Source organism: Bombina bombina, chromosome 1 (genome assembly GCF_027579735.1).
Source record: "Bombina bombina isolate aBomBom1 chromosome 1, aBomBom1.pri, whole genome shotgun sequence".
Lineage (NCBI taxonomy): Eukaryota > Metazoa > Chordata > Amphibia > Anura > Bombinatoridae > Bombina > Bombina bombina.
Window position 1 is genome coordinate 1,338,341,424 of NC_069499.1, and position 26,408 is coordinate 1,338,367,831.

Sequence of the window (26,408 nt, forward strand, 5' to 3'; positions counted from 1 at the left end):
TTCTGGGACTTCTGTTCAGGTTAAGGCTTTACATTTGTTCCTTTTGGCTCTATGTAGGAGGTGATCTGGAATTTTTTTTTCTTTTCTTTGCTCTCCTCCGTCGGTAGAGTATTTTGTACCGGACTTTGTCCTCTTGCAGCCTAGTAGCAGCTTTTTTTCGAGTTATACTAGGGGCTTCTTCGTGGATTGTTTCTGGAGGTTCTTTTGGACCTTCTTATCATCTTCTCTTCTTTCAGTTAAGGAGAATTTGGTGTGGGTTTGTTTGTTTACCTTACCATTGTTCATGGAGGGGTTTTGGGTTGTGTGCTTCTTGTGAGTGGGACTTTTGTCTCCTCCAAAAGCTTTTTGTTCTCAGTTGAGTCCTGCATTTAGAGTGATCTCTAACTGGGATTGTTATGGTTCCATATTGAGGGGCAGTTATCTTGTCCTCCCATATTTTTGTTCTTCCTGCTTCTGTTGAAGTGTGTTTTTTTTTTTTTTTAAATCTGGAATCCGGGTTGTGTCAGGCTGTGGTGCCATCAGAATGGGCTGCCTTTTTGTTCCCGCCCGTTTTGCATTCAGTGTCCTCTCTAAGCTTGGGTATTGATTTCCCAAAAGTAATGAATGCAGCTGTGGACTCTCCCCGTTGAAGAAGAAAAACTTAAATTATGATTACCAGATAATTTTCTTTTCTTTTGACAGGGAGAGTCCACAGCTCCCAGCCCGTGTTTTCATGGGGCGGCCTCTTTTTTTTTTCTTTTTTTTTTTTCTTCTGGCACCTTTTTTTTAACCCTGATATTTCTCCTACTGTTCCTTGTTCCCTTGGCAGAATCACTGGGGGATGAGGGAAGTAGGGGGAGGTATTTAAGCCTTTGGCTGGGGTGTCTTTACCTCCTCCTGGTGGCCAGGTTCTGTATTTCCCAAAAGTAATGAATGCAGCCGTGGACTCTCCCCGTCAGAAGAAAAGAAAGTTATCTGGTAAGCATAACTAAAGTTTTTTTGTATTGCTTTCCAAGATATGGAGAGTCCAACATCATTTCAATTACTAGTGGGAATATCACTCCTGGCCAGCAGGAGGCGGCAAAGAGCACCATAGCAAAGCTGTTAAGTGTCACTCCCCTACCTATAATTCCAAGTCATTCTCTTTGCCTCTGTCAATGGAGGAGGTGAAGTTTGTTGTCTGAAGAAATTAATTCCTTTTTCGGATACATTTCCCTGCAAGCAAGGATTTGGTTTTAGCCGAGTCCACATCAATCTCTTAAGTCGAGTAGTGGTGGCTTTTATGCAGTTAGGAAGTTGTGAGGTAGTCCTTGCTTTGTTTCCTAACACATTGTTGCCCATGGTACAGAAAGCCAGAGTTAGTTACTCTGTTCTTTCTTTTTCTACAGGTCTCTGTAAGGAGTATATGTCCTTTCACGCCTTCTGAGCGGTCTTCCTGCCGGACAGCTAGACTACAGGTAAGTGTTTTTGTCTTCTAGGTCTTGGAGGCTTGCACTTCAGAACAATGTCTTATGCAGTAGATGGGGACATTTTTAAAATCCTTTATACAGGATTTTCTTTGGCAGTGGGCAGGCACATTATTTATGTTGAGACTAGGGGTTAATCTTCCCTTTATTGGGACGTTTTTCCTCTTTGGTCTAATTTTGTTGAAATACTTTTAGTATGTGTGTGGCTTATGTTTTATACAGGTCGGGTATTCGCGGAGCGGCGTCATTGAATTTTAGTGTCGATATACAGAATTTGGCTGCTAGAAGTCTCAAACGATCATATAGTAGAAGTGTTATGGTTATTGGTTTATTTTTAAAGATTTTTTTTTGCATAACGTTAAGCAGTTGTGGTATTAAAAAGTCTTAGTGACAGTGTTTTTAAAAAAAATTCAATTTGCGGAATTTTTTATTTAGTATTGTGGACGTGGACCTAGACTCTGTCTTGACAAATGCTTGTTATGCCTTGAGGCACATTGTTTTGCCTATGCAATTCTGTGCTGCATGCTTGGCTAGAACACTTCATTTTAAAGATAAATTGTTGCCCCCTGAGCCCAATGTCTCTCAGGATGATTCTGTTCAGGCAATGCCACAGCTTTCTCCTCAAACGTCCCAAGCCTCTGGCGTCACATACAGTGCCCTGCAGTTCCCCTCAGCCTCCTGGAGGAGATTATTTGCCTGCAGATTTTGCTGCATTATCTGCTTTTCCTATGCTGGGAAAACGCAAGAGGAAAACTAGAAATTCAGATAGTAAGGTTTCTGTTCCACCTACTGCTACGCAGGTTGCCCTCCCTCATAAGTCTGAGGAGGATACATCGGTAGCCTCTTGAGGGTGAAATCTCAGATTTAAACCGTATTATTCCTTCAAGCTTAAATCTGAAGTTTACTTCAGTATCAGATGAACACCTTTTGTGAACTGTTAAAGGGGGTATTGGCTACTTTGGGCGACTCATACTTCTGTTGTCAACCCTAAGAATTCTAGTCCATTTAATAAATTCTATGATGTTCCTTCCTCACAGACCGTGTGACGGAGATTATTTCACAGGAATGGGAAAAGCCAGAGATTCCTTTCTCCCCGTCTCCTGTATTTAAAAAGATGTTCCCTGTTGCTGACTCTATTAAAGATTCTTGGGGCACGGTGCCTAAAGTAGAAGGGGCTATTTCTACTCTGGCTAAGAGAACTACGATCCCTATAGAGGATAGCTGTTTCTTTAAGGATTCCATGGACAAAAAGCTGGAAGCTTATTTGAATATGTGTGTTCATCAAGGTCTTCAATGGCAACCTGCAGTTTGTATTACCACAATAGCAAGTGCGGTATCTTATTGGTGCCATGCCTTTGTCTGAATCAATTTTAGTAGAGACTCCGTTGGAGGAGATATAAGATTAAGGCAAGGCTGTCAAACTAGCCAATTCCTTTATTTCTGATGCTAACATGCAAGTTATTAGACTGGGAGCCAAGATGTCAGGCTTGTCTGTCTTAACCCGTAGGGCATTGTGGCTAAAATCTTGATCAACTTATGTTACCTCCAAGTCCAAGCTTTTGGCGCTTCCTTACAAGGGTAAGACCTTTGTTCGGACCTTGTCTGACAGAAATAATTTCTGATATTACGGGTGAAAAAAAGGGTCTTTTCTACAGCAATGCAAGAACAGACTCAAAGGACGTTAGTCATTTTTGTTCCTTTCGTAACTTTAAAAGTCTTCCTCTCTCTCTCTCTTCCATGCAGGAGCAGTCCAAGTCTTCTTGGAAACCCAATCAGTCTTAGACTCAGCTAAGGGTTTCTTTGATTGTTTCCCCTTATTCCAAGTCGGCATGAAGGGTCTGCCCCCGTTACGGGATCGGATCAAGTGGGGGGCAGAGTTTCCCTGTTTTGTCGAGCGTGGATATGAGATGTCCCAGATCCTTGGGCTGTGGACATAGTATCTCAGGGTTACAAAATAGAATTTAAAACCTTCACTTCTAGGGGCAGATTCCACCTCTCAAGATTATCTGCAGACCAGGTAAAAAAAGGCATTCTTGAACTGCGTTCAGGACTTTTCCTCCCAGGAGTGATTGTTCCAGTAATGGAACAGGGTCTTTGATTCTATTCAAATCTGTGTGGTTCCCAAAAAAGAGGGAACTTTTCAACCCGTTTTGGACCTAAAGTGCCTCAAGTTTCTCAGGGTACACTCCTTCAAAATGGGAACCATTCGTTCCATTCTTCCTTTTGGTCCAAGAGGGTCAGTTCATGACTAACATAGACCTGAAGGATGCATGCATATCTTCATGTTCCCATCCACAGGGATCATCACAAATTCCTAGGATTTACCTTTCTTGACAAACACTTTCAGTATGTGGCTCTTCCGTTTGGCCTTGCCACAGCTCCCAGAATTTTCTCAAAGGTTCTGGGGGCTCTCTTGGCAGTGATCAGGTCTCTGAATTGCAGTGGCGCCATCTTTTCAACAAGCAAACTCTAATACAGAGATCTTGTTGTCTCTTCTACATTCCCATGGATGGAAAGTGAATCTGAAAAAGAGTTTCCTTGTTCCAGCTACATGGGTGGTTTTCTTAGGGGCCATAATATATTCCCTAGGTATGAAGATTTTTCTGACGGAGGTAAGAAAATCCAAAAATCTATCCTCTTGCCTCTCTTCAGTCTACTGTTTGGCAATCAGTTGCTCAATGTATGGAGGTAATTGGTCTGATGGTCACTTCCATGGACATCATTCCCTTTTGCTCGATTCCTTTTGAGAGCTCTACTATGCATGCTCATACAATGGAACGGAGACCATTCGACAAGACTCTCTCCCATGGTGGCTTTCTCAGGGCACATGCTTCCAGAGACCTTCCTGGGTGATTGTGACCACGGACGCCAGCCTGCTAGGCCGGGGAGCAGTTTGGGACTCTTTAAAGGCTCAAGGACTATAGACTCGGGAGGAGTCTGCTCTTCCCATAAACATCTTGGAGTTGAGAGCGATTTACAATGCTCTGATGGCTTGGCCTCAATTGTCTTTTCCCCGTTTTTATCAGGTTTCAGTCGGACAACATCACCTCCAGTAGCTTACATCAACCACCAGGGAGGAACTCTGAGTTCCTTAGCCATCAAGGAGGTGGCACAGATTATTCAGTGGGTGGAAGCTCACAATTGTTGTCCATCTGCCATCCACATTCCTGGAGTGGACAACTGGGAAACGGATTTCCTGAGCAGACAGACATTTCATCCTGGGGAGTGGGCTCTCCATCCGGAGGTGTTCTCCAGGTTAACCCTCAAATGGGGGGTGCCGGAGTTGGATCTGATGGCGTCTCGGCAGAACGCCAAGCTTCCAAGGTACGGTTCAAGGTCCCCTGATAGATGCTCTGGAGGTTCCTTGGGATTTCAGTCTAGCATACCTGTTTCCTCCGTTTGCTCTCCTTCCAAACTGGAGAGACCATCTGTAATTCTAATAGCTCCTGCATGGCCTTGCAGGATCTGGTTTGTGGACCTAGTGAAGATGTCTTCTCTTCCACCTTGGAGGTTACCTCTGAGGCAGGACCTTCTAACTTGAGGTCCTTTCCTCCATCCAAATCTTGTTTCTCTAAAGCTGACTGCTTGGAGATTGAACACTTAGTTCTGGTTTTCTGAGTCTGTCATTGAAACCATGATCCAGGCTTGCAAGCCTGTTACTCAAAAAAATTACCATAAGGTATCGCGTAAATACCGTTTTATTGGTGTGAATTTAAGGGCTACTCTTGGTAGGGTTAGGATTCCTAGAATTGTCTTTTCTCCAAGGTCTGGAGAAAGGGTGTCTGTCAGATTTCGGCATGATCTATTTTGTTACACAAGTGTCTGTGCCAGATGTTCAATCTTTTTGTCAGGCCCTAGTCAGAAGCAGGCCTGTGTTTAAACCTGTTGCTCCTCCTTGGAGCCTTAATCTTCTTAAAGTTTTCCAGCAGGCTCCGTTTGAGGCAATGCATTCCATAGATATTAAGTTGCTATCTTGGAAGGTTTTGTTTTTTATTGCTATCTCTTCTGCTCGGAGATTTTCGGGATTCTCGGCTTTGCAGTGTGATTCTCCTTACCTTATCTTTCATGCGGATAAGGCGGTTCTTTGTACTAAATTGGAGTTTCTTCCTAAAGTGGTTTAAAGTAGAAATATTAATCAGGAAATTGTTGTTCCTTCTCTCTGTCTCAATCCTTCTCATAAAGAACGTCTGTTGCACAACATGGATGTTGTGCGTGCTCTTAAAAGGACATGAAACCCAATTTTTTTTTTCTTTCCTAATTTAGAACGAACATGCAATTTTAAACAACTTTCTAATTTACTTCTATTATCTAATTTGCTTCAATCTCTTTATATTCTTTGCTGAAAGCATATCTAGATATGCTCAGTGGATGCACATAGATACCTCGTGTGATTGGCTCATCCATGTACATTGCTATTTCTTCAAAAAAGGATATCTTAAAAAAATGAAGCAAATTAGACAATCGAAGTAAATCGGAATGTTTAAAATTGTATTCTGTACCTGAATCATGAAAGAGAAAAATTTTGGGTTTACTGTCCTTTTAAATTCTACCTACAGTTGAGAAGTATGATTCGTTTTGCTTATGAGACTGCTGGATAGCTGCCTCTTGAGAGAATTACAGCTCAATCCACTAGTGCTGTCTCCTCTTTCTTGGGCTTTCAAAAATGAAGTTTCTGTGGAACAGATTTGCAAGGCTGCAACGTGGTCCCCTCTGCATACTTTTCCAAAAAATGCCTTCTGTTTAGGTCTAAAATGAAGAAAGGAAAGGGTGCCTCCTGGTGCAAATCAACGGGGCATTCAGACCCAATAAAGTCCCAAGTGAAGGTGGGTACTCACATTTTATAAAAGCACCTGATGGTGCCAATAAAGCCTACTGGACTATTTTAGTGTCCCAGTTCACTAAGCATCGGTATCCCTGGTTAAGTGACCAAAAAGTGCTCAGTTGGTGAATAAAAGTTTATATTTAAAACACATAAGTACAATAAGATAAATAAAAAAAAAAAAAAAAAAAAAATTTTTTATATATATATATATATATATATATATATATATATATATATATATATATATATATATATATATATATATATATATATATATATACATACATACATACATACATACATACATACATACATACATACATACATACATACATACATACATACATACATACATACATACATACATACATACATACATACATACATACATACATACATACATACATACATACATACATACATACATACATACATACATACATACATACACACACACACACACACACACACACACACACACACACACACATACATACATACATACATACATACACACATACACACACACATACACACACATACACACATACACACACACATACACACACATACACACACACATACACACACACATACACACACACATACACACACACATACACACATATACATATATACATATATATATATATATATATATACACACACACACACACACAGAAAATCTACCAATCAGGGTGTTACCTCCCTAACTCATAGGTGTCAGATTAACAAACAGTGATAATGAGACAGAGCTTAATATATTGTCATTTGATCAATACAATTTATACATAGGTGAACATCATAAATAATGAGATTGTGATGCCCATATTAACACCACTTGTTACGTTTACATAACACATTTTGATTTGTTGGCACCTATAAAAAGTGTGAAATATGCGATGTAATACCACCAAAAAATATATATACAAACAGACAATTGCGAATATTATTTTAATGTCCTAAGAAACATGGATATATAAAGCGATAGCACAGTAAACTAAAAATATAAAGAAACAAAATCAAACTAGATTAAATAGCTATCGATACAATGTAACTAGCTCATCCAATGATATATTTGTTATGAAGTGACGTTTATAGAGCCTTCCCACATGTCTTACTCTCGTAGCGTAAATATCTTTTAGCAAATGTGCATCATATATACAATTACATGTTTTAATTTATTGGCGCCTGTTTGCATATATTTAATAGTTGCTAACTGTATATCTAACAGGCGCCAATAAATTAAAACGTGTAACTGTATATATGATGCACATTTGCTAAAAGATATTTACGCTACGAGAGTAAGACATGTGGGAAGGCTCTATAAACGTCACTTCATAGCAATTATATCATTGGTTGAGCTACTTACATTGTATCGATAGCTAATTAGTCTAGTTTGATATATTTTTAGTTTAGTGTGAGATCGCTTTATATAGGCATGTTTCTTAGGACTTGAAAATAATATTCACAATTGTCTAATTGTTTGTGTATATATTTTTTGGTATTACATCGCATATTTCACACTTTTTTTTTTTTTTTTTTTTTTTTAGCTGCCAACAAATCAAAATGTGTTATGTACATGTAACAAGTGGTGTCAATATGGGCATCATGATCGCATTATTTATGATTTTCACCTATGTATAAATTGTATTGTATGGATCGAATGACATAATATATTAAGCTCTGTCTCATATTATCATCACTGTTTGTTAATCTGACACCTGTGAGTTAGGGAGGTAACGCACTCCTGATTGGTAGATTTTCTGTATATGAGACTCCTAGTGCTGTGTAGTACTATATGCCTGAGGAAACGGCGCTGTAGATGCCGAGAAATGCGTTGCAAAATAGTGTTTTTGTTTTTAAATTTATCTTGTTGTACTTATGTGTTTTTAAATATGCACTTTTTGGAGTCTCCTTTTTCCACCCTTCGTTTTGAATACCTGAGGAGCTTTTGCCACTTAACCAGGGATACCGATGCTTAGTGAACTGGGCCACTAAAATAGTCCAGTAGGCTTTATTGGCACCATCAGGTGCTTTTATAAATGTGAGTACCCACCTGAATGCCGTGTTGATTTGCACCAGGTGGCGACCTTTTCTTTCTTCATTTTAGATTGAGTCCCCGGTTTCCAGAAGGAGCAGCCTGCTTTGGTGCACAGTGTGCGGAGACATTGAGTTTCGAGTTTGCTTTCCTAGGCTTTACCTTTGCCTTTCCACATTGTGATTACCCATTTATACTTACTTCATATGTCCATACCGATGTACTGGCTACACTAAGAGGTGCCCTTTCTTTTTCTCTTTTGTCACTTCTGTTTAGGTCTGCCTGTCTTGTTCTCCCTCCCTGTTCATTCTGTTTCCTCTAGCTTGGGTATTGGTTCCCACTAATAATTGATGTCGTGGACTCTCCATATCATCCGAGGAAAGTAAATAAAATTTATGCTTGATAGATTTCTTTCTGGATATGGAGAGTACACGATCCCACCCTTTATGAAGACAGGTGTGTGTTTTTTTTGTTTTTGTTTTTTTTTTTAACTTAACCTCAGGCACCTCTACCTTTTTGTGTTATTCCTTTTCCATTTCCCTTCGGTCGAATGACTGGGGATTATGGGTAGGGGAGTGACACTTAACAGCTTTGCTGTGGTGCTCTTTGTGTCGTCCTGCTGGCCAGGAGTGATATTCCCACTAGTAATTGAATGACGTTGTGGACTCTCCGTATCCAGAAAGAAATTTATCGGGTAAGCATAAATTTTGTTTTCCTACTCTTGCTTATAATGTATCTGGGTATCTCACACAAATGGAAAATAGAGGGGGGTGGGGGAAGAACTGTCCTTTTGATCTTACATGTCAAAGTTGGCCTGTGGTAGTCATGCGATTTAATGACTTCTATGGCTCTGAAACGGCATAACTGTGTGCAGATCTCTGGCACTACTATCTAACTGGTTCCCCCACTAGAGAAACGGGTAAATTTTTTTTTTAGTCACGTTTCTTCATCCGGCCAATTGATTTTCTGGCCTTTAGGCGGCCAAGTCCTTGCACAGCATGCCCCATGGATGAATTGCAAAATCAATTGGCCAGATGAAGAAACATCACTAGAGAAAAACAAACTGTTGATCATTGCCAGGAGGAGGAGCCATATGAATAAATCAGAGCGATTTTAGCTTTTAAACAATTTTATTTAGAAGCGAAAAAAAAAATCAAAAATGAAAGTGGGTTAGATTAAGATCATAGTTGCTTATTTCTCCCATAACGATCAAATTACCAATCACTTTAAGGTGTCATTGATTACTCAAGCTTCTTATTACCCTTAACTACATGGCGTTCTTGCATTATGCAGCAAAGTGCTAGACATTTTTAAAATAGAATTAATAAGGTAGAGAAATGTGTGCAGGGGTGAATTGTGATTAAAGGGATACTAAACCCAATTTTTTTCTTTAATGATTCAGATAGAACATGCAACTTTCTAATTTACTTCTATAAAATTTTCTTTGTTCTCTTGCTATCTTTAGTTAAAGCAGGAATGTAAAGCTTAGGAACACAGTCCAAAGAATACAGCAGCACTCACCACTATGCAGAAAATTCCATCTTTCTCCTGTTAAGTGTAGTCAGTCCACGGGTCATCCATTACTTATGGGATTATATCTCCTCCCTAACAGGAAGTGCAAGAGGATCACCAAGCAGAGCTGCTATATAGCTCCTCCCCTCTACGTCATACCCAGTCATTCTCTTGCACCTAACTAATAGATAGGACGTGTGAGAGGACTGTGGTTATTAAAATTAGTTTTTATATCTTCAATCAAAAGTTTATTTTAAACAGCACCGGAGTGTGTTGTTTTTTCTCAGGCAGCATTAGAAGAAGAATCTACCTGAGTTTGTGTATGATCTTAGCGGTCGTAACTAAGATCCATTTGCTGTTCTCGGCCATTCTGAGGAGTGACGTAACTTCAGAACAGGGGACAGCGGGCAGGGTTCACCTGCAAGGAGGTATGTTGCAGTATATTATTTTCTAAGGAATGGAATTGACTGAGAAAATACTGCTAATACCCATATAATGTAAGTGCAGCCTTAAATGCAGTAGTAGCGACTGGTATCAGGCTGATATGTATGTATGTTACACTGAGGTATTTCTGGGGAATGGAACTTCACTAAGAAAATACTGTATACATTTAACTTGTATTTGAGCCCCCACTGCAGTGAAAGCGACTAGCAGCAGGCTTATTAGTATCATTTCATAATTTTATTTTAAAACGTTTTACTGGCATGGTAATCGTTTTTTTCTGAGGTACTTGGTGATAAAAATTTTTGGGCATTATTTTTCCACATGGCTGTCGTTTGTTTATGAATAAATTCAGTTTACTGAGCTTCCCCACTGTTATAATCTGAGTGGGAGGGGCCAATTTTGGCGCTTTCTTGCGCAGTAAGAATTCAGTCAGTCTTCCTATTCCTTCCTCCATGATCCAGGACGTCTCTACAGAGCCCAGGGGTCTCCAAAACTAGTTTTGAGGGAGGTAATCACTCACAGCAGACCTGTGAGACTGTGCTTTTGACTGTGATAAAACGTTTATATTCTGTTATCTGTTTTTTTGGGTATTAAGGGGTTAATCATCCATTTGCTGGTGGGTGCAATCCTTTGCTAACTTATTGCATTTACTGTGAAAATTTGGTTGCTATAACAAATTTGGTTCATTGTATTTTCAACTGTGACAGTTTATTGGTGCTTCTTAAAGGCACAGTAACGTTTTTTTATATTGCTTGTAAATTTATTTCAAAAGTTTTTTCCAAGCTTGCTAGTTTCATTGCTAGTCTGTTAAACATGTCTGACAGAGGAAACTCTTTGTGCAATATGTTTAAAGGCTAATGTGGAGCCCAATAGAAATTTGTGTACTAATTGCATTGATGCTACTTTAAATAAAAGTGTACATGTAAAAAAAATTTCACCAGACGAGGGGGAAGTTATGCCGACTAACTCTCCTCACGTGTCAGTACCTTCGTCTCCCGCTCAGGAGGTGCGTGATATTGTGGCGCCAAGTACATCAGGGCGGCCCATACAAATCACTTTGCAAGACATGGCTAATGTTATGACGGAAGTATTATCTAAATTGCCAGAAATTAGGGGTAAACGCGACCACTCTGGGGTGAGAACAGAGTGCGCTGATAATAATAGAGCCATGTCTGATACTGCGTCACAATTTGCAGAACATGAGGACGGAGAGCTTCATTCTGTGGGTGACTGATCTGATCCAAGTAAACTGGACTCAGACATTTAAGCTCGAGAACCTCCGTGTATTGCTAGGGGAGGTATTAGCGGCTCTGAATGATTGTAACACGGTTGCAATTCCAGAGAAAATGTGTAGGCTGGATAAATATTTTGCGGTACCGACGTGTACTGACTTTTTTCCTATTCCTAAAAGGCTTACAGAAATTATTAACAAGGAGTGGGATAGACCTGGTGTGCCCTTTTCTCCCCCTCCTATATTTAGAAAAATGTTTCCAATAGACGCCACCACACGGGATTTATGGCAGACGATCCCTAAGGTGGAGGGAGCAGTTTCTACTCTGGCTAAACGCACCACTATCCCGGTGGAGGATAGCTGTGCTTTTTCAGATCCAATGGATAAAAAGTTAGAGGGTTACCTTAAGAAAATGTTTGTTCAACAAGGTTTTATATTACAACCCCTTGCATGCATTGCGCCTGTCACGGCTGCGGCGGCATTCTGGTTTGAGTCTCTGGAAGAGACCATTAACTCAGTTACATTGGATGATATTACAGACAAGCTTAGAGTCCTTAAGCTAGCTAATTCATTTATTTCCAATGCCGTAGTACACCTAATTAAACTTACGGCTAAGAATTCAGGATTCGCCATTCAAGCGCGCAGAGCGCTGTGGCTTAAATCTTGGTCAGCCGATGTGACTTCTAAATCTAAATTGCTTAACATACCTTTCAAAGGGCAGACATTATTCGGGTCCGGTTTGAAAGAAATTATCGCTGACATTACTGGAGGTAAGGGTCATGCCCTGCCTCAAGACAGAGCCAAACCAAGGGCTAGACAGTCTAATTTTCGTGCCTTTCGTAACTTCAAGGCAGGAGCAGCATCAACTTCCTCAGCTCCAAAGCAGGAAGGAACTGTTGCTCGCTACAGACAGGGCTGGAAACCTAACCAGTCCTGGAACAAGGGCAAGCAGGCCAGAAAACCTGCTGCTGCCCCTAAGACAGCATGAAGTGAGGGCCCCCGATCCGGAAACGGATCTAGTGGGGGGCAGACTTTCTCTCTTCGCCCAGGCTTGGGCAAGAGATGTCCAGGATCCCTGGGCGTTAGAGATCATATCTCAGGGATATCTTCTGGACTTCAAAGCTTCTCCTCCAAAAGGGAGATTTCATCTTTCAAGGCTGTCAGGAAACCAGTTAAAGAAAGAAGCGTTTCTATGCTGTGTACAAGACCTTTTATTAATGGGAGTGATCCATCCAGTTCCGCGGTCGGAACACGGACAAGGATTTTACTCAAATCTGTTTGTGGTTCCCAAAAAAGAGGGAACCTTCAGACCAATTTTGGACTTAAAGATCCTAAACAAATTCCTAAGAGTTCCATCGTTCAAAATGGAAAACTATTCGGACAATCTTACCTATGATCCAAAGGGGTCAATACATGACCACAGTGGATTTAAAGGATGCCTACCTTCACATACCGATTCACAAGGATCATTATCGGTACCTAAGGTTTGCCTTCCTAAACAGGCATTACCAATTTGTAGCTCTTCCCTTCGGGTTAGCCACGGCTCCAAGAATCTTTACAAAGGTTCTGGGCTCTCTTCTGGCGGTACTAAGACCGCGAGGAATTTCGGTAGCTCCGTACCTAGACGACATTCTGATACAAGCGTCAAGTTTCCAGACTGCCAAGTCTCATACAGAGTTGGTTCTGGCATTTCTAAGGTCGCATGGGTGGAAGGTGAACATAGAAAAGAGTTCTCTATTGCCACTCACAAGAGTTCCCTTCTTGGGGACTCTTATAGATTCTGTAGAAATGAAAATTTACCTGACAGAAGACAGGTTAACAAAACTTCTAAATGCTTGCTGTGTCCTTCATTCCATTCAACACCCGTCAGTGGCTCAATGCATGGAGGTAATCGGCTTAATGGTAGCGGCAATGGACATAGTACTTTTTGCACGCCTGCATCTCAGACCACTACAATTGTGCATGCTAAGTCAGTGGAATGGGGATTACTCAGATTTGTCCCCTATGCTGAATCTAGATCAAGAGACCAGAGATTCTCTTCTATGGTGGCTTTCTCGGCCACATCTGTCCAGGGGAATGCCCTTCAGCAGGCCAGACTGGACGATTGTAACAACAGACGCCAGCCTACTAGGTTGGGGCGCTGTCTGGAATTCCCTGAAGGCTCAGGGATCATGGACTCAGGAGGAGAGTCTCCTTCCAATAAACATTCTGGAATTAAGAGCAGTTCTCAATGCTCTTCTGGCTTGGCCTCAGCTAGCAACTCTGAGGTTCATCAGGTTTCAGTCGGACAACATCACGACTGTGGCTTACATCAATCACCAGGGAGGGACAAGGAGTTCCCTAGCGATGATGGAAGTATCAAAGATAATTCGCTGGGCAGAGTCTCACTCTTGCCACCTGTCAGCGATCCACATCCCAGGCGTGGAGAACTGGGAGGCGGATTTCCTAAGTCGCCAGACTTTTCATCCGGGGGAGTGGGAACTTCACCCGGAGGTATTCGCACAACTGCTTCGGCGTTGGGGCAAACCAGATCTGGATCTCATGGCATCTCGCCAGAACGCCAAGCTTCCTTGTTACGGATCAAGGTCCAGGGACCCGGGAGCGGTTCTGATAGATGCTCTGACAGCACCTTGGGTCTTCAACATGGCTTATGTGTTTCCACCCTTCCCGATACTTCCTCGACTGATTGCCAGGATCAAACAGGAGAGAGCATCAGTGATTCTAATAGCGCCTGCGTGGCCACGCAGGACCTGGTATGCAGATCTAGTGGACATGTCGTCCTGTCCACCATGGTCTCTGCCTCTGAGACAGGACCTTCTGGTTCAGGGTCCTTTCAAACATCCAAATCTAATTTCTCTGAGGCTGACTGCATGGAGATTGAACGCTTGATTCTATCAAAGCGTGGATTCTCGGAGTCAGTGATTGATACCTTAATACAGGCTAGGAAACCTGTTACCAGGAGAATTTACCATAAAATATGGCGTAAATACTTACATTGGTGCGAATCCAAGAGTTACTCATGGAGTAAGGTTAGGATTCCTAGGATATTGTCTTTTCTACAAGAAGGCTTAGAAAAGGGTTTATCTGCTAGTTCGTTAAAGGGACAGATCTCAGCTCTGTCCATTCTTTTACACAAGCGTCTGTCAGAAGTTCCAGACGTTCAGGCTTTTTGTCAGGCTTTTTGTCCGGTTTTGGCCAGGATTAAGCCTGTGTTTAAATCTGTTGCTCCGCCATGGAGTTTAAACTTAGTTCTTAACGTTTTACAGGGTGTTCCGTTTGAACCCCTTCATTCCATTGATATCAAGCTGTTATCTTGGAAAGTTCTGTTTCTAATGGCTATTTCCTCGGCTCGAAGAGTCTCTGAGTTATCGGCCTTACATTGTGATTCTCCTTATCTGATTTTTCATTCAGACAAGGTAGTTCTGCGTACTAAACCTGGGTTCTTACCTAAGGTAGTCACTAACAAGAATATCAATCAAGAGATTGTTGTTCCTTCATTGTGCCCTAATCCTTCCTCAAAGAAGGAACGACTTCTGCACAATCTGGACGTCGTCCGTGCCCTGAAATTCTATTTACAGGCAACTAAAGATTTTCGACAAACCTCTTCCCTGTTTGTCGTTTATTCTGGACAGAGGAGAGGTCAAAAGGCTTCGGCTACCTCTCTCTCCTTCTGGCTTCGTAGCATAATACGTTTAGCCTATGAGACTGCTGGACAGCAGCCTCCTGAAAGAATTACAGCTCATTCTACCAGAGCTGTGGCTTCCACTTGGGCCTTTAAAAATGAGGCCTCTGTTGAACAGATTTGCAAGGCTGCAACTTGGTCTTCACTTCACACCTTTTCAAAATTTTACAAATTTGACACACTTGCTTCTTCAGAGGCTGTTTTTGGGAGAAAGGTTCTTCAGGCAGTGGTTCCTTCCGTGTAAAGGTCCTGCCTGTCCCTCCCGTCAACCGTGTACTTTTAGCTTTGATATTGGTATCCCATAAGTAATGGATGACCCGTGGACTGACTACACTTAACAGGAGAAAACATAATTTATGCTTACCTGATAAATTCCTTTCTCCTGTAGTGTAGTCAGTCCACGGCCCGCCCTGTTTTACGGCAGGTCTAAATTTTAAATTAAACTCCAGTCACCACTGCACCCTATAGTTTCTCCTTTCTCGTTTGGTTTCGGTCGAATGACTGGGTATGACGTAGAGGGGAGGAGCTATATAGCAGCTCTGCTTGGTGATCCTCTTGCACTTCCTGTTAGGGAGGAGATATAATCCCATAAGTAATGGATGACCCGTGGACTGACTACACTACAGGAGAAAGGAATTTATCAGGTAAGCATAAATTGTTTTTATTGGGATATTCAAAGCAGAAAAGACAACGTTTCGGACCTCTAGTCCTTAGTCATGTCACTGACATTGACGTGACTAAGGACTAGAGGTCCGAAACGTTGTCTTTTCTGCTTTGAATATCCCAATAAAAGATGGAATTTTCTGCATAGTGGTGAGTGCTGCTGTATTCTTTGGACTGTGTTACTACTTTAAGGGTTTTGTGTGGTACCCTTACAGCTTGCACCACATTGTTATCCAAGTGCTGTACCACTTGGACTATGTAAAGCTTAGGAGCCAGCCCATTATTGGTTCAGAATCTGGTTTATGCTTATTGGTTTGCTAAATGTAGCCACCAATAAGCAAGTGCTATCCAGGGTGCTGAATCTAAAATTGGCCGGCTTCTAAATGTTACATTACTGCTTTTTCAAATAAAGATACAAAGAATGAAGAAAAAAATAATAGGAGTAAATTAGAGCATGCAATTTTAAGATGCTTTCTATCTGAATCATTAAAGAAAAAAATTGAGTTCACTATCCCTTTTAAAGCACTTAAACCATAAGCTTTGAACTTGCATATCTCAGTACTCAATATAACTAACACCAATTTTAATATTTTCATTTGACATAAAGCTGAAAAGTTTTTTTTATTGTATCATGTTAATAACTGTATCAAACGTTAGAAAGAAATCATGAGCTAACAATCTGTAAAGGTCTTTAATAAAACATATTTTTTCCCTCCCTTTCCAGACTCAGTTTCTGATTCAGGAGTGCTCATCACTAATAACCAAGCCGAATTTCATCTCTACTCTTTCATACGCTATTGACAATCCACTGCACTATCAGAAAGTATGTACTGCTCTTGTGAGAGAGCGAGAGAGATGTCTCATTTGTGGGTGTGTGTATTTTATTTTTTTTCTACCTGAAAAGTTAATTTGGTCCATCTATTTATCTTTGCTCTAGAGCCTGAAACCATCCCCCCATGTTTTTGTACAGCTGAGTAAAGTTCTGAAGCTTACAAAGGTTCAAGAAGTAAGTGTCTACCCAGGTATGGTGAGTGGGTTGGTCTGTGTTGGCTTTGTGCTTTTTACACATGTGAATTTCTTTTTCAGGTTATTTTTGGCCTTGCTCTTCTCAACTCTTCTAGCTGTGACTTGCGAGGATTTGGTAAGCAGTGCATTTTTGTGACTTGTAACCTCCTATAGGCTGCTTTCTGTAAAGTCTTGCCATGGTTTTATTAACATGTGACTGTTATAGAGCAGTTATGCTTATTGAGAAATTTAGAACATTTCACTTAGGAATTTATGCTTTGCTGCATAATCTGATGGCTGAGAATTGATGTTTACACATTGGTTGTTTACATTTATTTTTAGGGATTTTCTCATTGACCCGAGGAAATTTTTTATATAAGCTATACATATATAATTTGCTTGTATAATTTATTTTGGGTTGTTAGAAGATAAACATTTAAACCATCAATTCTGTCAGTGGTTTTGCTTTATTAAAATTATAATCCATATTTTGTCTTATGATAGCACTTTAACCTTCTAGTAATCCTTATATTAGAGGAATGTTTATAAAAACAAAAACAAACCTAGCATGTGCAAAATACTAAACCAGTTTAGCTGGCTAAATTCAAAGCTTGGCTTGACACTGATTCAGTTCCTCCACTATCCTTTAATACCTATACTCTTTATTGAAAAAATATATAGGGTTACAGTTCAATATCACAAGAAACCTATGCAATGATATGTGGCAAGTAAAGTGTTTTTTTTTTTCTTTTCTCTGTACCCAAGTATTCAGCAATGAAAATTTAATGTGACATAGATATAAATACATATGTATTTTTTGTTTTTTTTTAATCCTCTTTCCCCCCCCCCCCCCCCTCTCCATTCATTAAAAGTGGATTTTCAAGTATATTGTTGTAAGCAGAAATATTCATTCATGGCAAGGGTGATTTAAGTCTTGTTTTTTTAAATCCTGGTTTTTGACATAGTTTTCATTTTTAGAATAACGTCTCAGATAACTTCTCAGATTTTTCCAGTTATCTGACGATTACTGATTTGATTATAAACAGAAATACATAAGTCACCTCTCATTAACTGGAGACATAGCTATGAAATTACTAAGGTTAAAGGGACACTGTAATATAACATTTCCCCTTAATGTGTTCTCAATTGCTTGCAATACCTACTGCATTTTATTTAATGTATAGCAATTTGTTCCATCATTTTAAATTAATTTCTGTCTGAATCCTGAGAAAATAATTGAGGTTCATGTCCCTTAAAAGGTCTATTTATCAACATTATTTTAGAACCGTTTGCCGTGACTAAAGGCATTTTATTAAAACTGATTCCATTTCATAACTACAAAACCAAGAATGTAATACCTTCTAGATAGAAAAACCTTCTAATATTCTAATACAGAAACCTCTGAGAAAGCATTGTGAATGGGTTAATGGAATGAATTTACTAGAAACCCCAAAACAAAACTTGGAATTAATGTACAAACTCAAGCTACATAATTAACCCTTCACGCTGTTGGGACATTCCATGCCACCCTAACAGAGATGGGCTTTAATGCTGTTAGGACGGCATGAAACATCCTACCTTCATATGGTGTCCTGCAGTCTCACCCTTTGATAAAAGCAAGAATCTGAACAGGGAGGGGGGGGGGGGGTGGTGCCTTGCAGCGTAGGCAGTCCCCCATGATTTGATCCCGGTGTGCTGTAATATTTGCCAACCTTGTTAAGTTTTCCGACCCACGTAGCGCATTTGGCAACGCCTCTGCAGGATCTATTCAATCTGCAGCCCGCCCCTACCTCTCCAACATGAGCACACTCTTGAATATCTCTCTACCCCTCCGTCTGCAAATATTACAGAATGGCACTAACCAACCGATTTGTATGCATTGTACAAGTTGTATGTATGTGCAGTGGGGAGCTTGTAATTATAATAAATATGTGGCTATATAAATAAATCCATAACATTTCTCTTGTAAGATGTATCGAGTCCACGGATTCATCCTTACTTGTGGGATATTATCCTTTCCTACAGGAAGTGGCAGAGAGAGCACCCACAGCAGAGCTGTCTATATAGCTCCCCCCTTAGCTCCACCCCCCAGTCATTCTCTCTGCCTGCTTAACTGCTAGGAAGGGCATAGAGCTATGTGGTGACTAAAATGTTAGTTTCTCTTGTAAGGTGTATCCAGTCCACGGATCATCCATTACTTGAGGGATATTCTCCTTCCCAACAGGAAGTTGCAAGAGGATCACCCACAGCAGAGCTGCTATATAGCTCCTCCCCTAACTGCCATACCCAGTCATTCTCTTGCAAACTCTCAACATAGCTGGAGGTAGTAAGAGGAAAGTGGTGTAATAGACGGTCCCTAAGGTGGAGGGAGCAGTTTCTACTTTAGCAAAGCGTACCACTATCCCTGTCGAGGACAGTTGTGCTTTTTCAGATCCAATGGATAAAAAATTAGGTTACCTTAAGAAAATGTTTATTCAACAAGGTTTTATCCTGCAGCCCCTTGCATGCATTGCACCTGTCACTGCTGCTGCGGCGTTCTGGTTTGAGTCTCTGGAAGAGGCCTTTCAGACAGCTACTCCATTGACTGAAATACTTGACAAGCTTAGAACACTTAAGCTAGCTAATTCTTTTGTTTCTGATGCCATTGTTCATTTGACTAAACTAACGGCTAAGAATTCTGGATTCGCCATCCAGGCGCGTAGGGCGCTATGGCTTAAATCTTGGTCACCTGACGTGACTTCAAAGTCTAAATTACTTAACATTCCCTTCAAGGGGCAGACCCTATTCAGGCCTGGTTTGAAGGAAATTATTGCTGACATTACTGGAGGTAAGGGTCATGCCCTTCCTCAGGACAGGGCCAAATCAAAGGCCAAACAGTCTAATTTTCGTGCCTTTCAAAACTTCAAGGCAGGTGCAGCATCAACTTCCTCTGCTATAAAACAAGAGGGAACTTTTGCTCAATCCAAGCCGGGCTGGAAACCTAACCAGTCCTGGAACAAGGGCAAGCAGGCCAGAAAGCCTGCTGCTGCCTCTAAGACAGCATGAAGGGGTAGCCCCCGATCCGGGACCGGATCTAGTGGGGGGCAGACTCTCTCTCCGCTCAGGCTTGGGCAAGAGATGTTCACAATCCCTGGGCTTTAGAAATTGTGTCCCAGGGATATTTTTTGGAATTCAAAGACTCCCTTCCACGGGGGAGATTTCATATTTCTCGATTGTAAACCAGACAAAGAGAGAGACGTTCTTATGCTGTGTAGAAGATCTGCTTACCATGGGGGTGATACGCCCAGTCCCAAAAGAGGAACAGGGACTAGGGTTCTACTCAAACCTGTTTGTGGTTCCCAAAAAAGAGGGAACTTTCAGACCAATCTTGGATCTCAAAATTCTAAACAAGTTCCTCAGGGTTCCATCATTCAAGATGGAGACCATTTGGACTATTCTGCCTCTAATCCAGGGAGGTCAATATATGACTACTGTGGACTTAAAGGATTCGTATCTACTCATCCCTATTCACAGAAATCATCAATTTCTCAGATTTGCCTTTCTAAACCGGCATTACCAGTTTGTGGCTCTTCCCTTTGGGTTAGCCACGGCTCCAAGAATTTTCACAAAGGTGCTAGGGTCCCTTCTGGCGGTTCTACGACCTCGGGGCATAGCTTATCTAGACGACATCTTAATTCAGGCGTCGACTTTTCAGCTAGCCAAGTCTCACACGGACATTGTGTTGGCTTTTCTGAGATCTCACGGGTGGAAGGTGAACATAAAGAGTTCTCTCTTCCCTCTCACAAGAGTTTCCTTTCTGGGGACTCTGATAGATTTGGTAGAAATGAAAATATTTCTGACAGAAGTCAGAAAATCAAAACTCTTAACCACTTGCCGAACTCTTCATTCCATTCCTCGGCCATCTGTTGCTCGGTGTATGGAGGTAATCTGACTCATGGTAGCGGCAATGGACATAGTTCCTTTTGCCCGCCTACAACTCAGACCACTGCAACTATGTATGCTCAAATAGTGGAATGGGGATTATGCAGATTTATCTCCTCGACTGGACCAGGAGACCAGAGATTCTCTTCTCTGGTGGTTGTCTCAGGACCACCTGTTTCAGGGAATGTACTTCCACAGGCCAGAGTGGCTCATTGTAACGACAGATGCCAGCCTGCTAGGCTGGGGTGCAGTCTGGAACTCCCTGAAAGCACAGGGCTTATGGTCTCGGGAGGAATTTCTTCTTCCGATAAACATCCTAGAACTGAGAGCGATATTCAATGCGCTTCAGGTGTGGCCTCTGCTTGCTTCAGCCAAATTCATCAGGTTTCAGTCGGACAACATCACGACTGTAGCTTATATCAATCAAGGAAGAACAAGGAGTTCTCTAGCGATGATGGAGGTAACCAAAATAATCCGATGGGCAGAGGATCACTCTTGCCATCTCTCAGCAATCCACATTCCAGGAGTAGAGAACTGGGAGGCGGATTTTCTAAGTCGTCAGACTTTTCATCCGGGGGAGTGGGAACGCCATCCGGAGGTATTTGCTCAGCCGATTCAGCTATGGGGCACACCAGAATTGGATCTGATGGCGTCGCGTCAGAATGTCAAACTTCCTCGTTACGGGTCCAGGTCCCGGGATCCCAAGGCGGTACTGATAGATGCTCTAGCAGTACCTTGGTCCTTCAATCTGGCCTACGTATTTCCACCGCTTCCTCTCCTTCCACGTCTGGTTGCCAGAATCAAGCAGGAGAGAGCTTCGGTGATTCTGATGGCACCTGCGTGGCCACGCAGGACTTGGTATGCAGACCTAGTGGGCATGTCCTCGGTTCCACTGTGGACCCTGCCAATGAGGCGGGACCTTCTAATCCAAGGTCCGTTCTCACATCCAAATCTAGTTTCTCTGCGTCTGACTGCTTGGAGATTGAACGCCTAGTTCTATCAAAGCATGGGTTCTCTGAGTTGGTCATTGATACCCTGATTCAGGCTAGAAAGCCTGTCACCAGGAAGATCTATAATAAGATTTGGCGCAAATATCTTTATTGGTGTGAATCCAAAGGTTACTCATGGAGTAAGATTAGGATTCCTAGAATATTGTCTTTTCTCCAAGAGGGTTTGGAGAAGGGATTATCAACTAGTTCTCTAAAAAGATAAATATCTGCTTTGTCTATTCTACTACACAAACGTCTGGCAGATGTCTGACGTTCAAAATTTTAGTCAGGCTTTGGTCAGAATTAAGCCTGTATTTAAGCCTGCTGCTCCGCCTTGGAGCCTAAACTTAGTCCTTAAAGTTCTTTAAGTGGTTCCGTTTGAACCTATGCATTCCATAGATATTAAATTTCTATCTTGGAAAGTTTTGTTCTTAATTGCTATCTCTTCGGCTCGAAGAGTTTCTGAGCTATCTGCTTTACAGTGTGATTCCCCTTATCTTATTTTCCATTCAGATAAGGTGGTTTTGCGTACCAAACCTGGTTTTCTTCCTAAGTTTGTTTCTAATAAGAATATCAATCAAGAGATTGTTGTTCCTTCACTGTGTCCTAATCCTTCATCAAAGAAGGAACGTCTGTTGCACAATCTTGATGTGGTTCGTGCTTTAAAGTTCTACTTACAAGCAACCAAAGATTTCCGTTAAATATCTTCATTGTTTGTTCTGGTAAGCGAAGAGGCCAAAAGGCTACGGCTACCTCTTTCCTTTTGGCTGAAAAGCATCATCTGTTTGGCCTATGAGACTGCTGGACAGCAGCCTCCTGAAAGAATTAATGCTCATTCTACTAGAGCTGTGGCTTCCACATGGGCTTTTAAAAATGAGGCTTCTGTTGAACAGATTTGTAAGGCGGCGACTTAGTCCTCGCTTCATACTTTTTCCAAATTTTACCAAATTTGATACTTTTGCTTCTTCGGAGGCTATTTTTGGGAGAAAGGTTCTACAAGCAGTTGTGCCTTCCGTTTAAGGTCCCTGTCTTGTCCCTCCCTTCATCCATGTCCTAAAGCTTTGGTATTGGTATCCCACAAGTAAGGATGAATCCGTGGACTCGATACATCTTACAAGAGAAAACATAATTTATGCTTACCTGATAAATTTATTTCTCTTGTGATGTATCGAGTCCACGGCCCGCCCTGTTTATTACGACAGGCATATATATTTTTATTTTTTAAACTCAGTCACCACTGCACCCTATGGTTTCTCCTTTTTCTTCCTAGCCTTCGGTTGAATGACTGGGGGGTGGAGCTAAGGGGGGAGCTATATAGACAGCTCTGCTGTGGGTGCTCTCTCTGCCACTTCCTGTAGGGAAGGAGAATATCCCACAAGTAAGGATGAATCTGTGGACTTGATACATCACAAGAGAAATAATTTTAGCAGGTAAGCATAAATTATGTTTTTAATATTTGTAAATTAAATATTTCAAAGTGTAAAGAACTATAATGTTGCTGCCTGATTTACCTAAATTAATTTGCTTTTGATTAGGCTTGTTATGGGATTGATTCTCACTAGCTGCTCATTTCTTTATACTAAAGTAGACCGTAAATTACTGTGATCCATTATTTACTTTAGTATGTGTAGGAAAGCTCAGAGCGAATAGAAAGTAACATGCGCACAGAGAAATAGGATGGAGGGAGGGGGAGAGAATCTAGTGCACGCTCACGTTGGAGAGGTAGGGGCTGGCTGCAGATTGATTTGATCCTGTGGAGGCGTGGCCTGTTGCGTTGCTTGGAAAACTTAACTCGGTCTGTAAATTAATGAACACTGGCCTTGAAATCACGTGGTCGCATCGATAATCGCGGTTTCATTTTTTACAGCAGGTTTTTACATCGGAACTTTATTCCAATGTTAACACTGATGCCGGCAGGAAGGAGTTAAAAACAAAACAAAACCATAATCCTTATTTTAGGATGAATAACGTTTGGATTGTAATGTATCTTAAATTGAAACTATCTTTTTTTTATTTATATGTAATTTTAATATCTTTCACATGTTGTAGCTGGGGAGTAATTGGGACACAAATTTATACCTGTAGGGATACTTCAAAAAGTTTGAGACACTTATAACAGATGAGGAAAGGGAGGGTTGATTACATAGTTTGTAAAATTGTAAACTTACTTATTTTTTTTTAATTTTTCTTCCTCTAAACTATTTCTAGCGGTCCAGTTTGTGAAGCAAAAACTCCCTGATCTCTTGCGTTCTTACGTCGACGTAGACGTTAGTGGCAGCCAAGAAGGTGGCTTCCAAGACATTGCCATAGAAGTCCTGCACCTCCTCCTCTCCAATCTCCTTTTTGGCCAGAAGGGAGCATTTGGGGTCGGACAGGAGCAAATTGTTGCATTTCTTAAGACCTTGCGCAGAGGTTTGTAACAATGATCGTCTGCCTCTAAAATTAGCAGTACTAAAAATATTAAGAGGGCAATCTAGCCAAAATTGGAAAGCCCACTGGGCCTTTACATTTTTTTATAGAAACATTTTTTTACTAAAGAAGTATTGGCAAAAATGCTTCTAATAAAGCTATAGCTGTTTTAAGCGTGTACTTATGTTATGTGCATCAATTTGAACACTGCTCTTGCTTGGAGCCTAAAGTGCTTGTTTCATCTGCTAATAATTGCATTTCCATCATTGCTGACTATACAATCCCCACTTAATCTCTGAACAGCTGCAGTTTTTTTTAAATGCCTGTGCACTGAGAATATCTAGCTACGCTTCACATGCACGTGAAGAGAAAAATGTTAACCCTATGTAGGTGTATATTAAAAAATTGTTTCGATTCCTATGTGTTTGCATTTCAAATTTGACTAGAATGTCCTATCAACTTTTTTTATTTTTTTATTAGAAAAGCTTAAAGGGACAGTCAACACCAGAATTTTTGTTGTTTAAAAGGAAAGATAATCCCTTTATTACCCATTCCCCAGTTTTGCACAACCAACACAGTTATATATTAATATACTTTTTACCTCTGTAATTATCTTGTATCTAAGCTTCTGCTGACTGCCCCTTATTTCAGTTCTTTTGACACATGCAGTTTAGCCAATCAGTGCTCAGTCCTAGGTGACTTTACGTGCATGAGCTCAATGTTATCTATATGAAACATGTGAACTAATGCCCTCTAGTGGTCAAAATGTATTCAGATTAGAGGCAGTCTTCAAGGTCTAAGAAATTAGCATATGAACCTCCTAGTTTTAGCATTTAACTAAGAATACCAAGAGAACAAAGCAAAATTGGTGATAAAAGTAAATTGGGAAGTTGTTTAAAATTGCATGCCCTATTTAAATCATGAGGTGTTTTTTTTTTTTTTTTTTTTTTGGACTTGACTGTCCCTTTAAGTAAATTGTTTAAAGTTAAACTAGCAAATGCATGATTATGGACATACATGTGCCTCTTGCTCACTGACTGACTGGGTCAATGTCAAGAAGAAAATTTGCTTTATTCTTCCCAGGAAAAGAAAGAACTGTAATAAATCTTGAAATCCTATTTCTTTTACATTTAAAAAAAAAAACTACATTTAGGCTTACCTGATAAATTATTTTCTTTCCTGGCATGGAGTGTTCACAAATTCATTCACTACTGTTGAGAACTCAACACCTGGCCACAAGGAGGCAAGACACCCAGCCAACGCTTATAAATATCCCTCCAACTTCCCCTACTCCCACAGTCATTTAGCCATGGAAATAGAGAAGTAGGTGAAACCATAAGAGTATAGAGGTGCTAGAAGATTAGGATAAATACCGCCTTAAAATCACAGGGCGGGTTCTTAGACTCTCCATGCCAGGAAAGAAATGTATTTATCAGGTAAGCATACATTTTCTCCAACATAGGTGTGTCCGGTCCACGGCGTCATCCTTACTTGTGGGATATTCTCTTCCCCAACAGGAAATGGCAAAGAGCCCAGCAAAGCTGGTCACATGATCCCTCCTAGGCTCCGCCTTCCCCAGTCATACTCTTTGCCGTTGTACAGGCAACATCTCCACGGAGATGGCTTAGAGTTTTTTGGTGTTTAAATGTAGTTTTTATTCTTCAATCAAGAGTTTGTTATTTTAAAATAGTGCTGGTATGTACTATTTACTCTGAAACAGGAAAGAGATGAAGATTTCTGTTTGTAAGAGGAAAATGATTTTAGCAACCGTTACTAAAATCGATGGCTGTTTCCACACAGGACTGTTGAGAGGAATTAACTTCAGTTGGGGGAAACAGTGAGCAGACTTTTGCTGCTTGAGGTATGACACATTTCTAACAAGACTCGGTAATGCTGGAAGCTGTCATTTTCCCTATGGGAACCGGTAAGCCATTTTCTTAGTTTAAGTAAAAGAATAAAGGGCTTCATTAGGGCTTAAAAAACTGGTAGACATTTTTCTGGGCTAAAACGATTACTTTACTAAGTATATTTGGCAGATTATTACTTTTAATAGTTGTTAAATCTTGGGGATTGTTTTAATAAAAACGGCAGGCACTGTATTGGACACCTTTTTCACTGGGGGCCTTTTCTAGTCATAGACAGAGCCTCATTTTCGCGCCTCTAATGCGCAGTTGTTTTTGGAAAGCATGGCATGCAGATGCATGTGTGAGGAGCTAAGAACCACTGAAAAAGCTTATAGAAGGC

At 40.9% G+C, this 26,408-nt stretch overlaps 1 protein-coding gene across 1 annotated transcript in view; it reads left to right on the forward strand.

The window, feature by feature from the left end:
- Nucleotides 1-26,408, forward strand: part of CNOT1 (CCR4-NOT transcription complex subunit 1) — a gene marked incomplete in the record, with an annotated part of 753,971 nt that overhangs the window by 60,535 nt on the left and 667,028 nt on the right. The window contains 4 exon segments of the mRNA XM_053702424.1: nucleotides 16,565-16,663; nucleotides 16,778-16,846; nucleotides 16,927-16,981; nucleotides 23,964-24,167. Of these exon segments, the coding sequence (XP_053558399.1) occupies nucleotides 16,565-16,663; nucleotides 16,778-16,846; nucleotides 16,927-16,981; nucleotides 23,964-24,167 (427 nt within the window).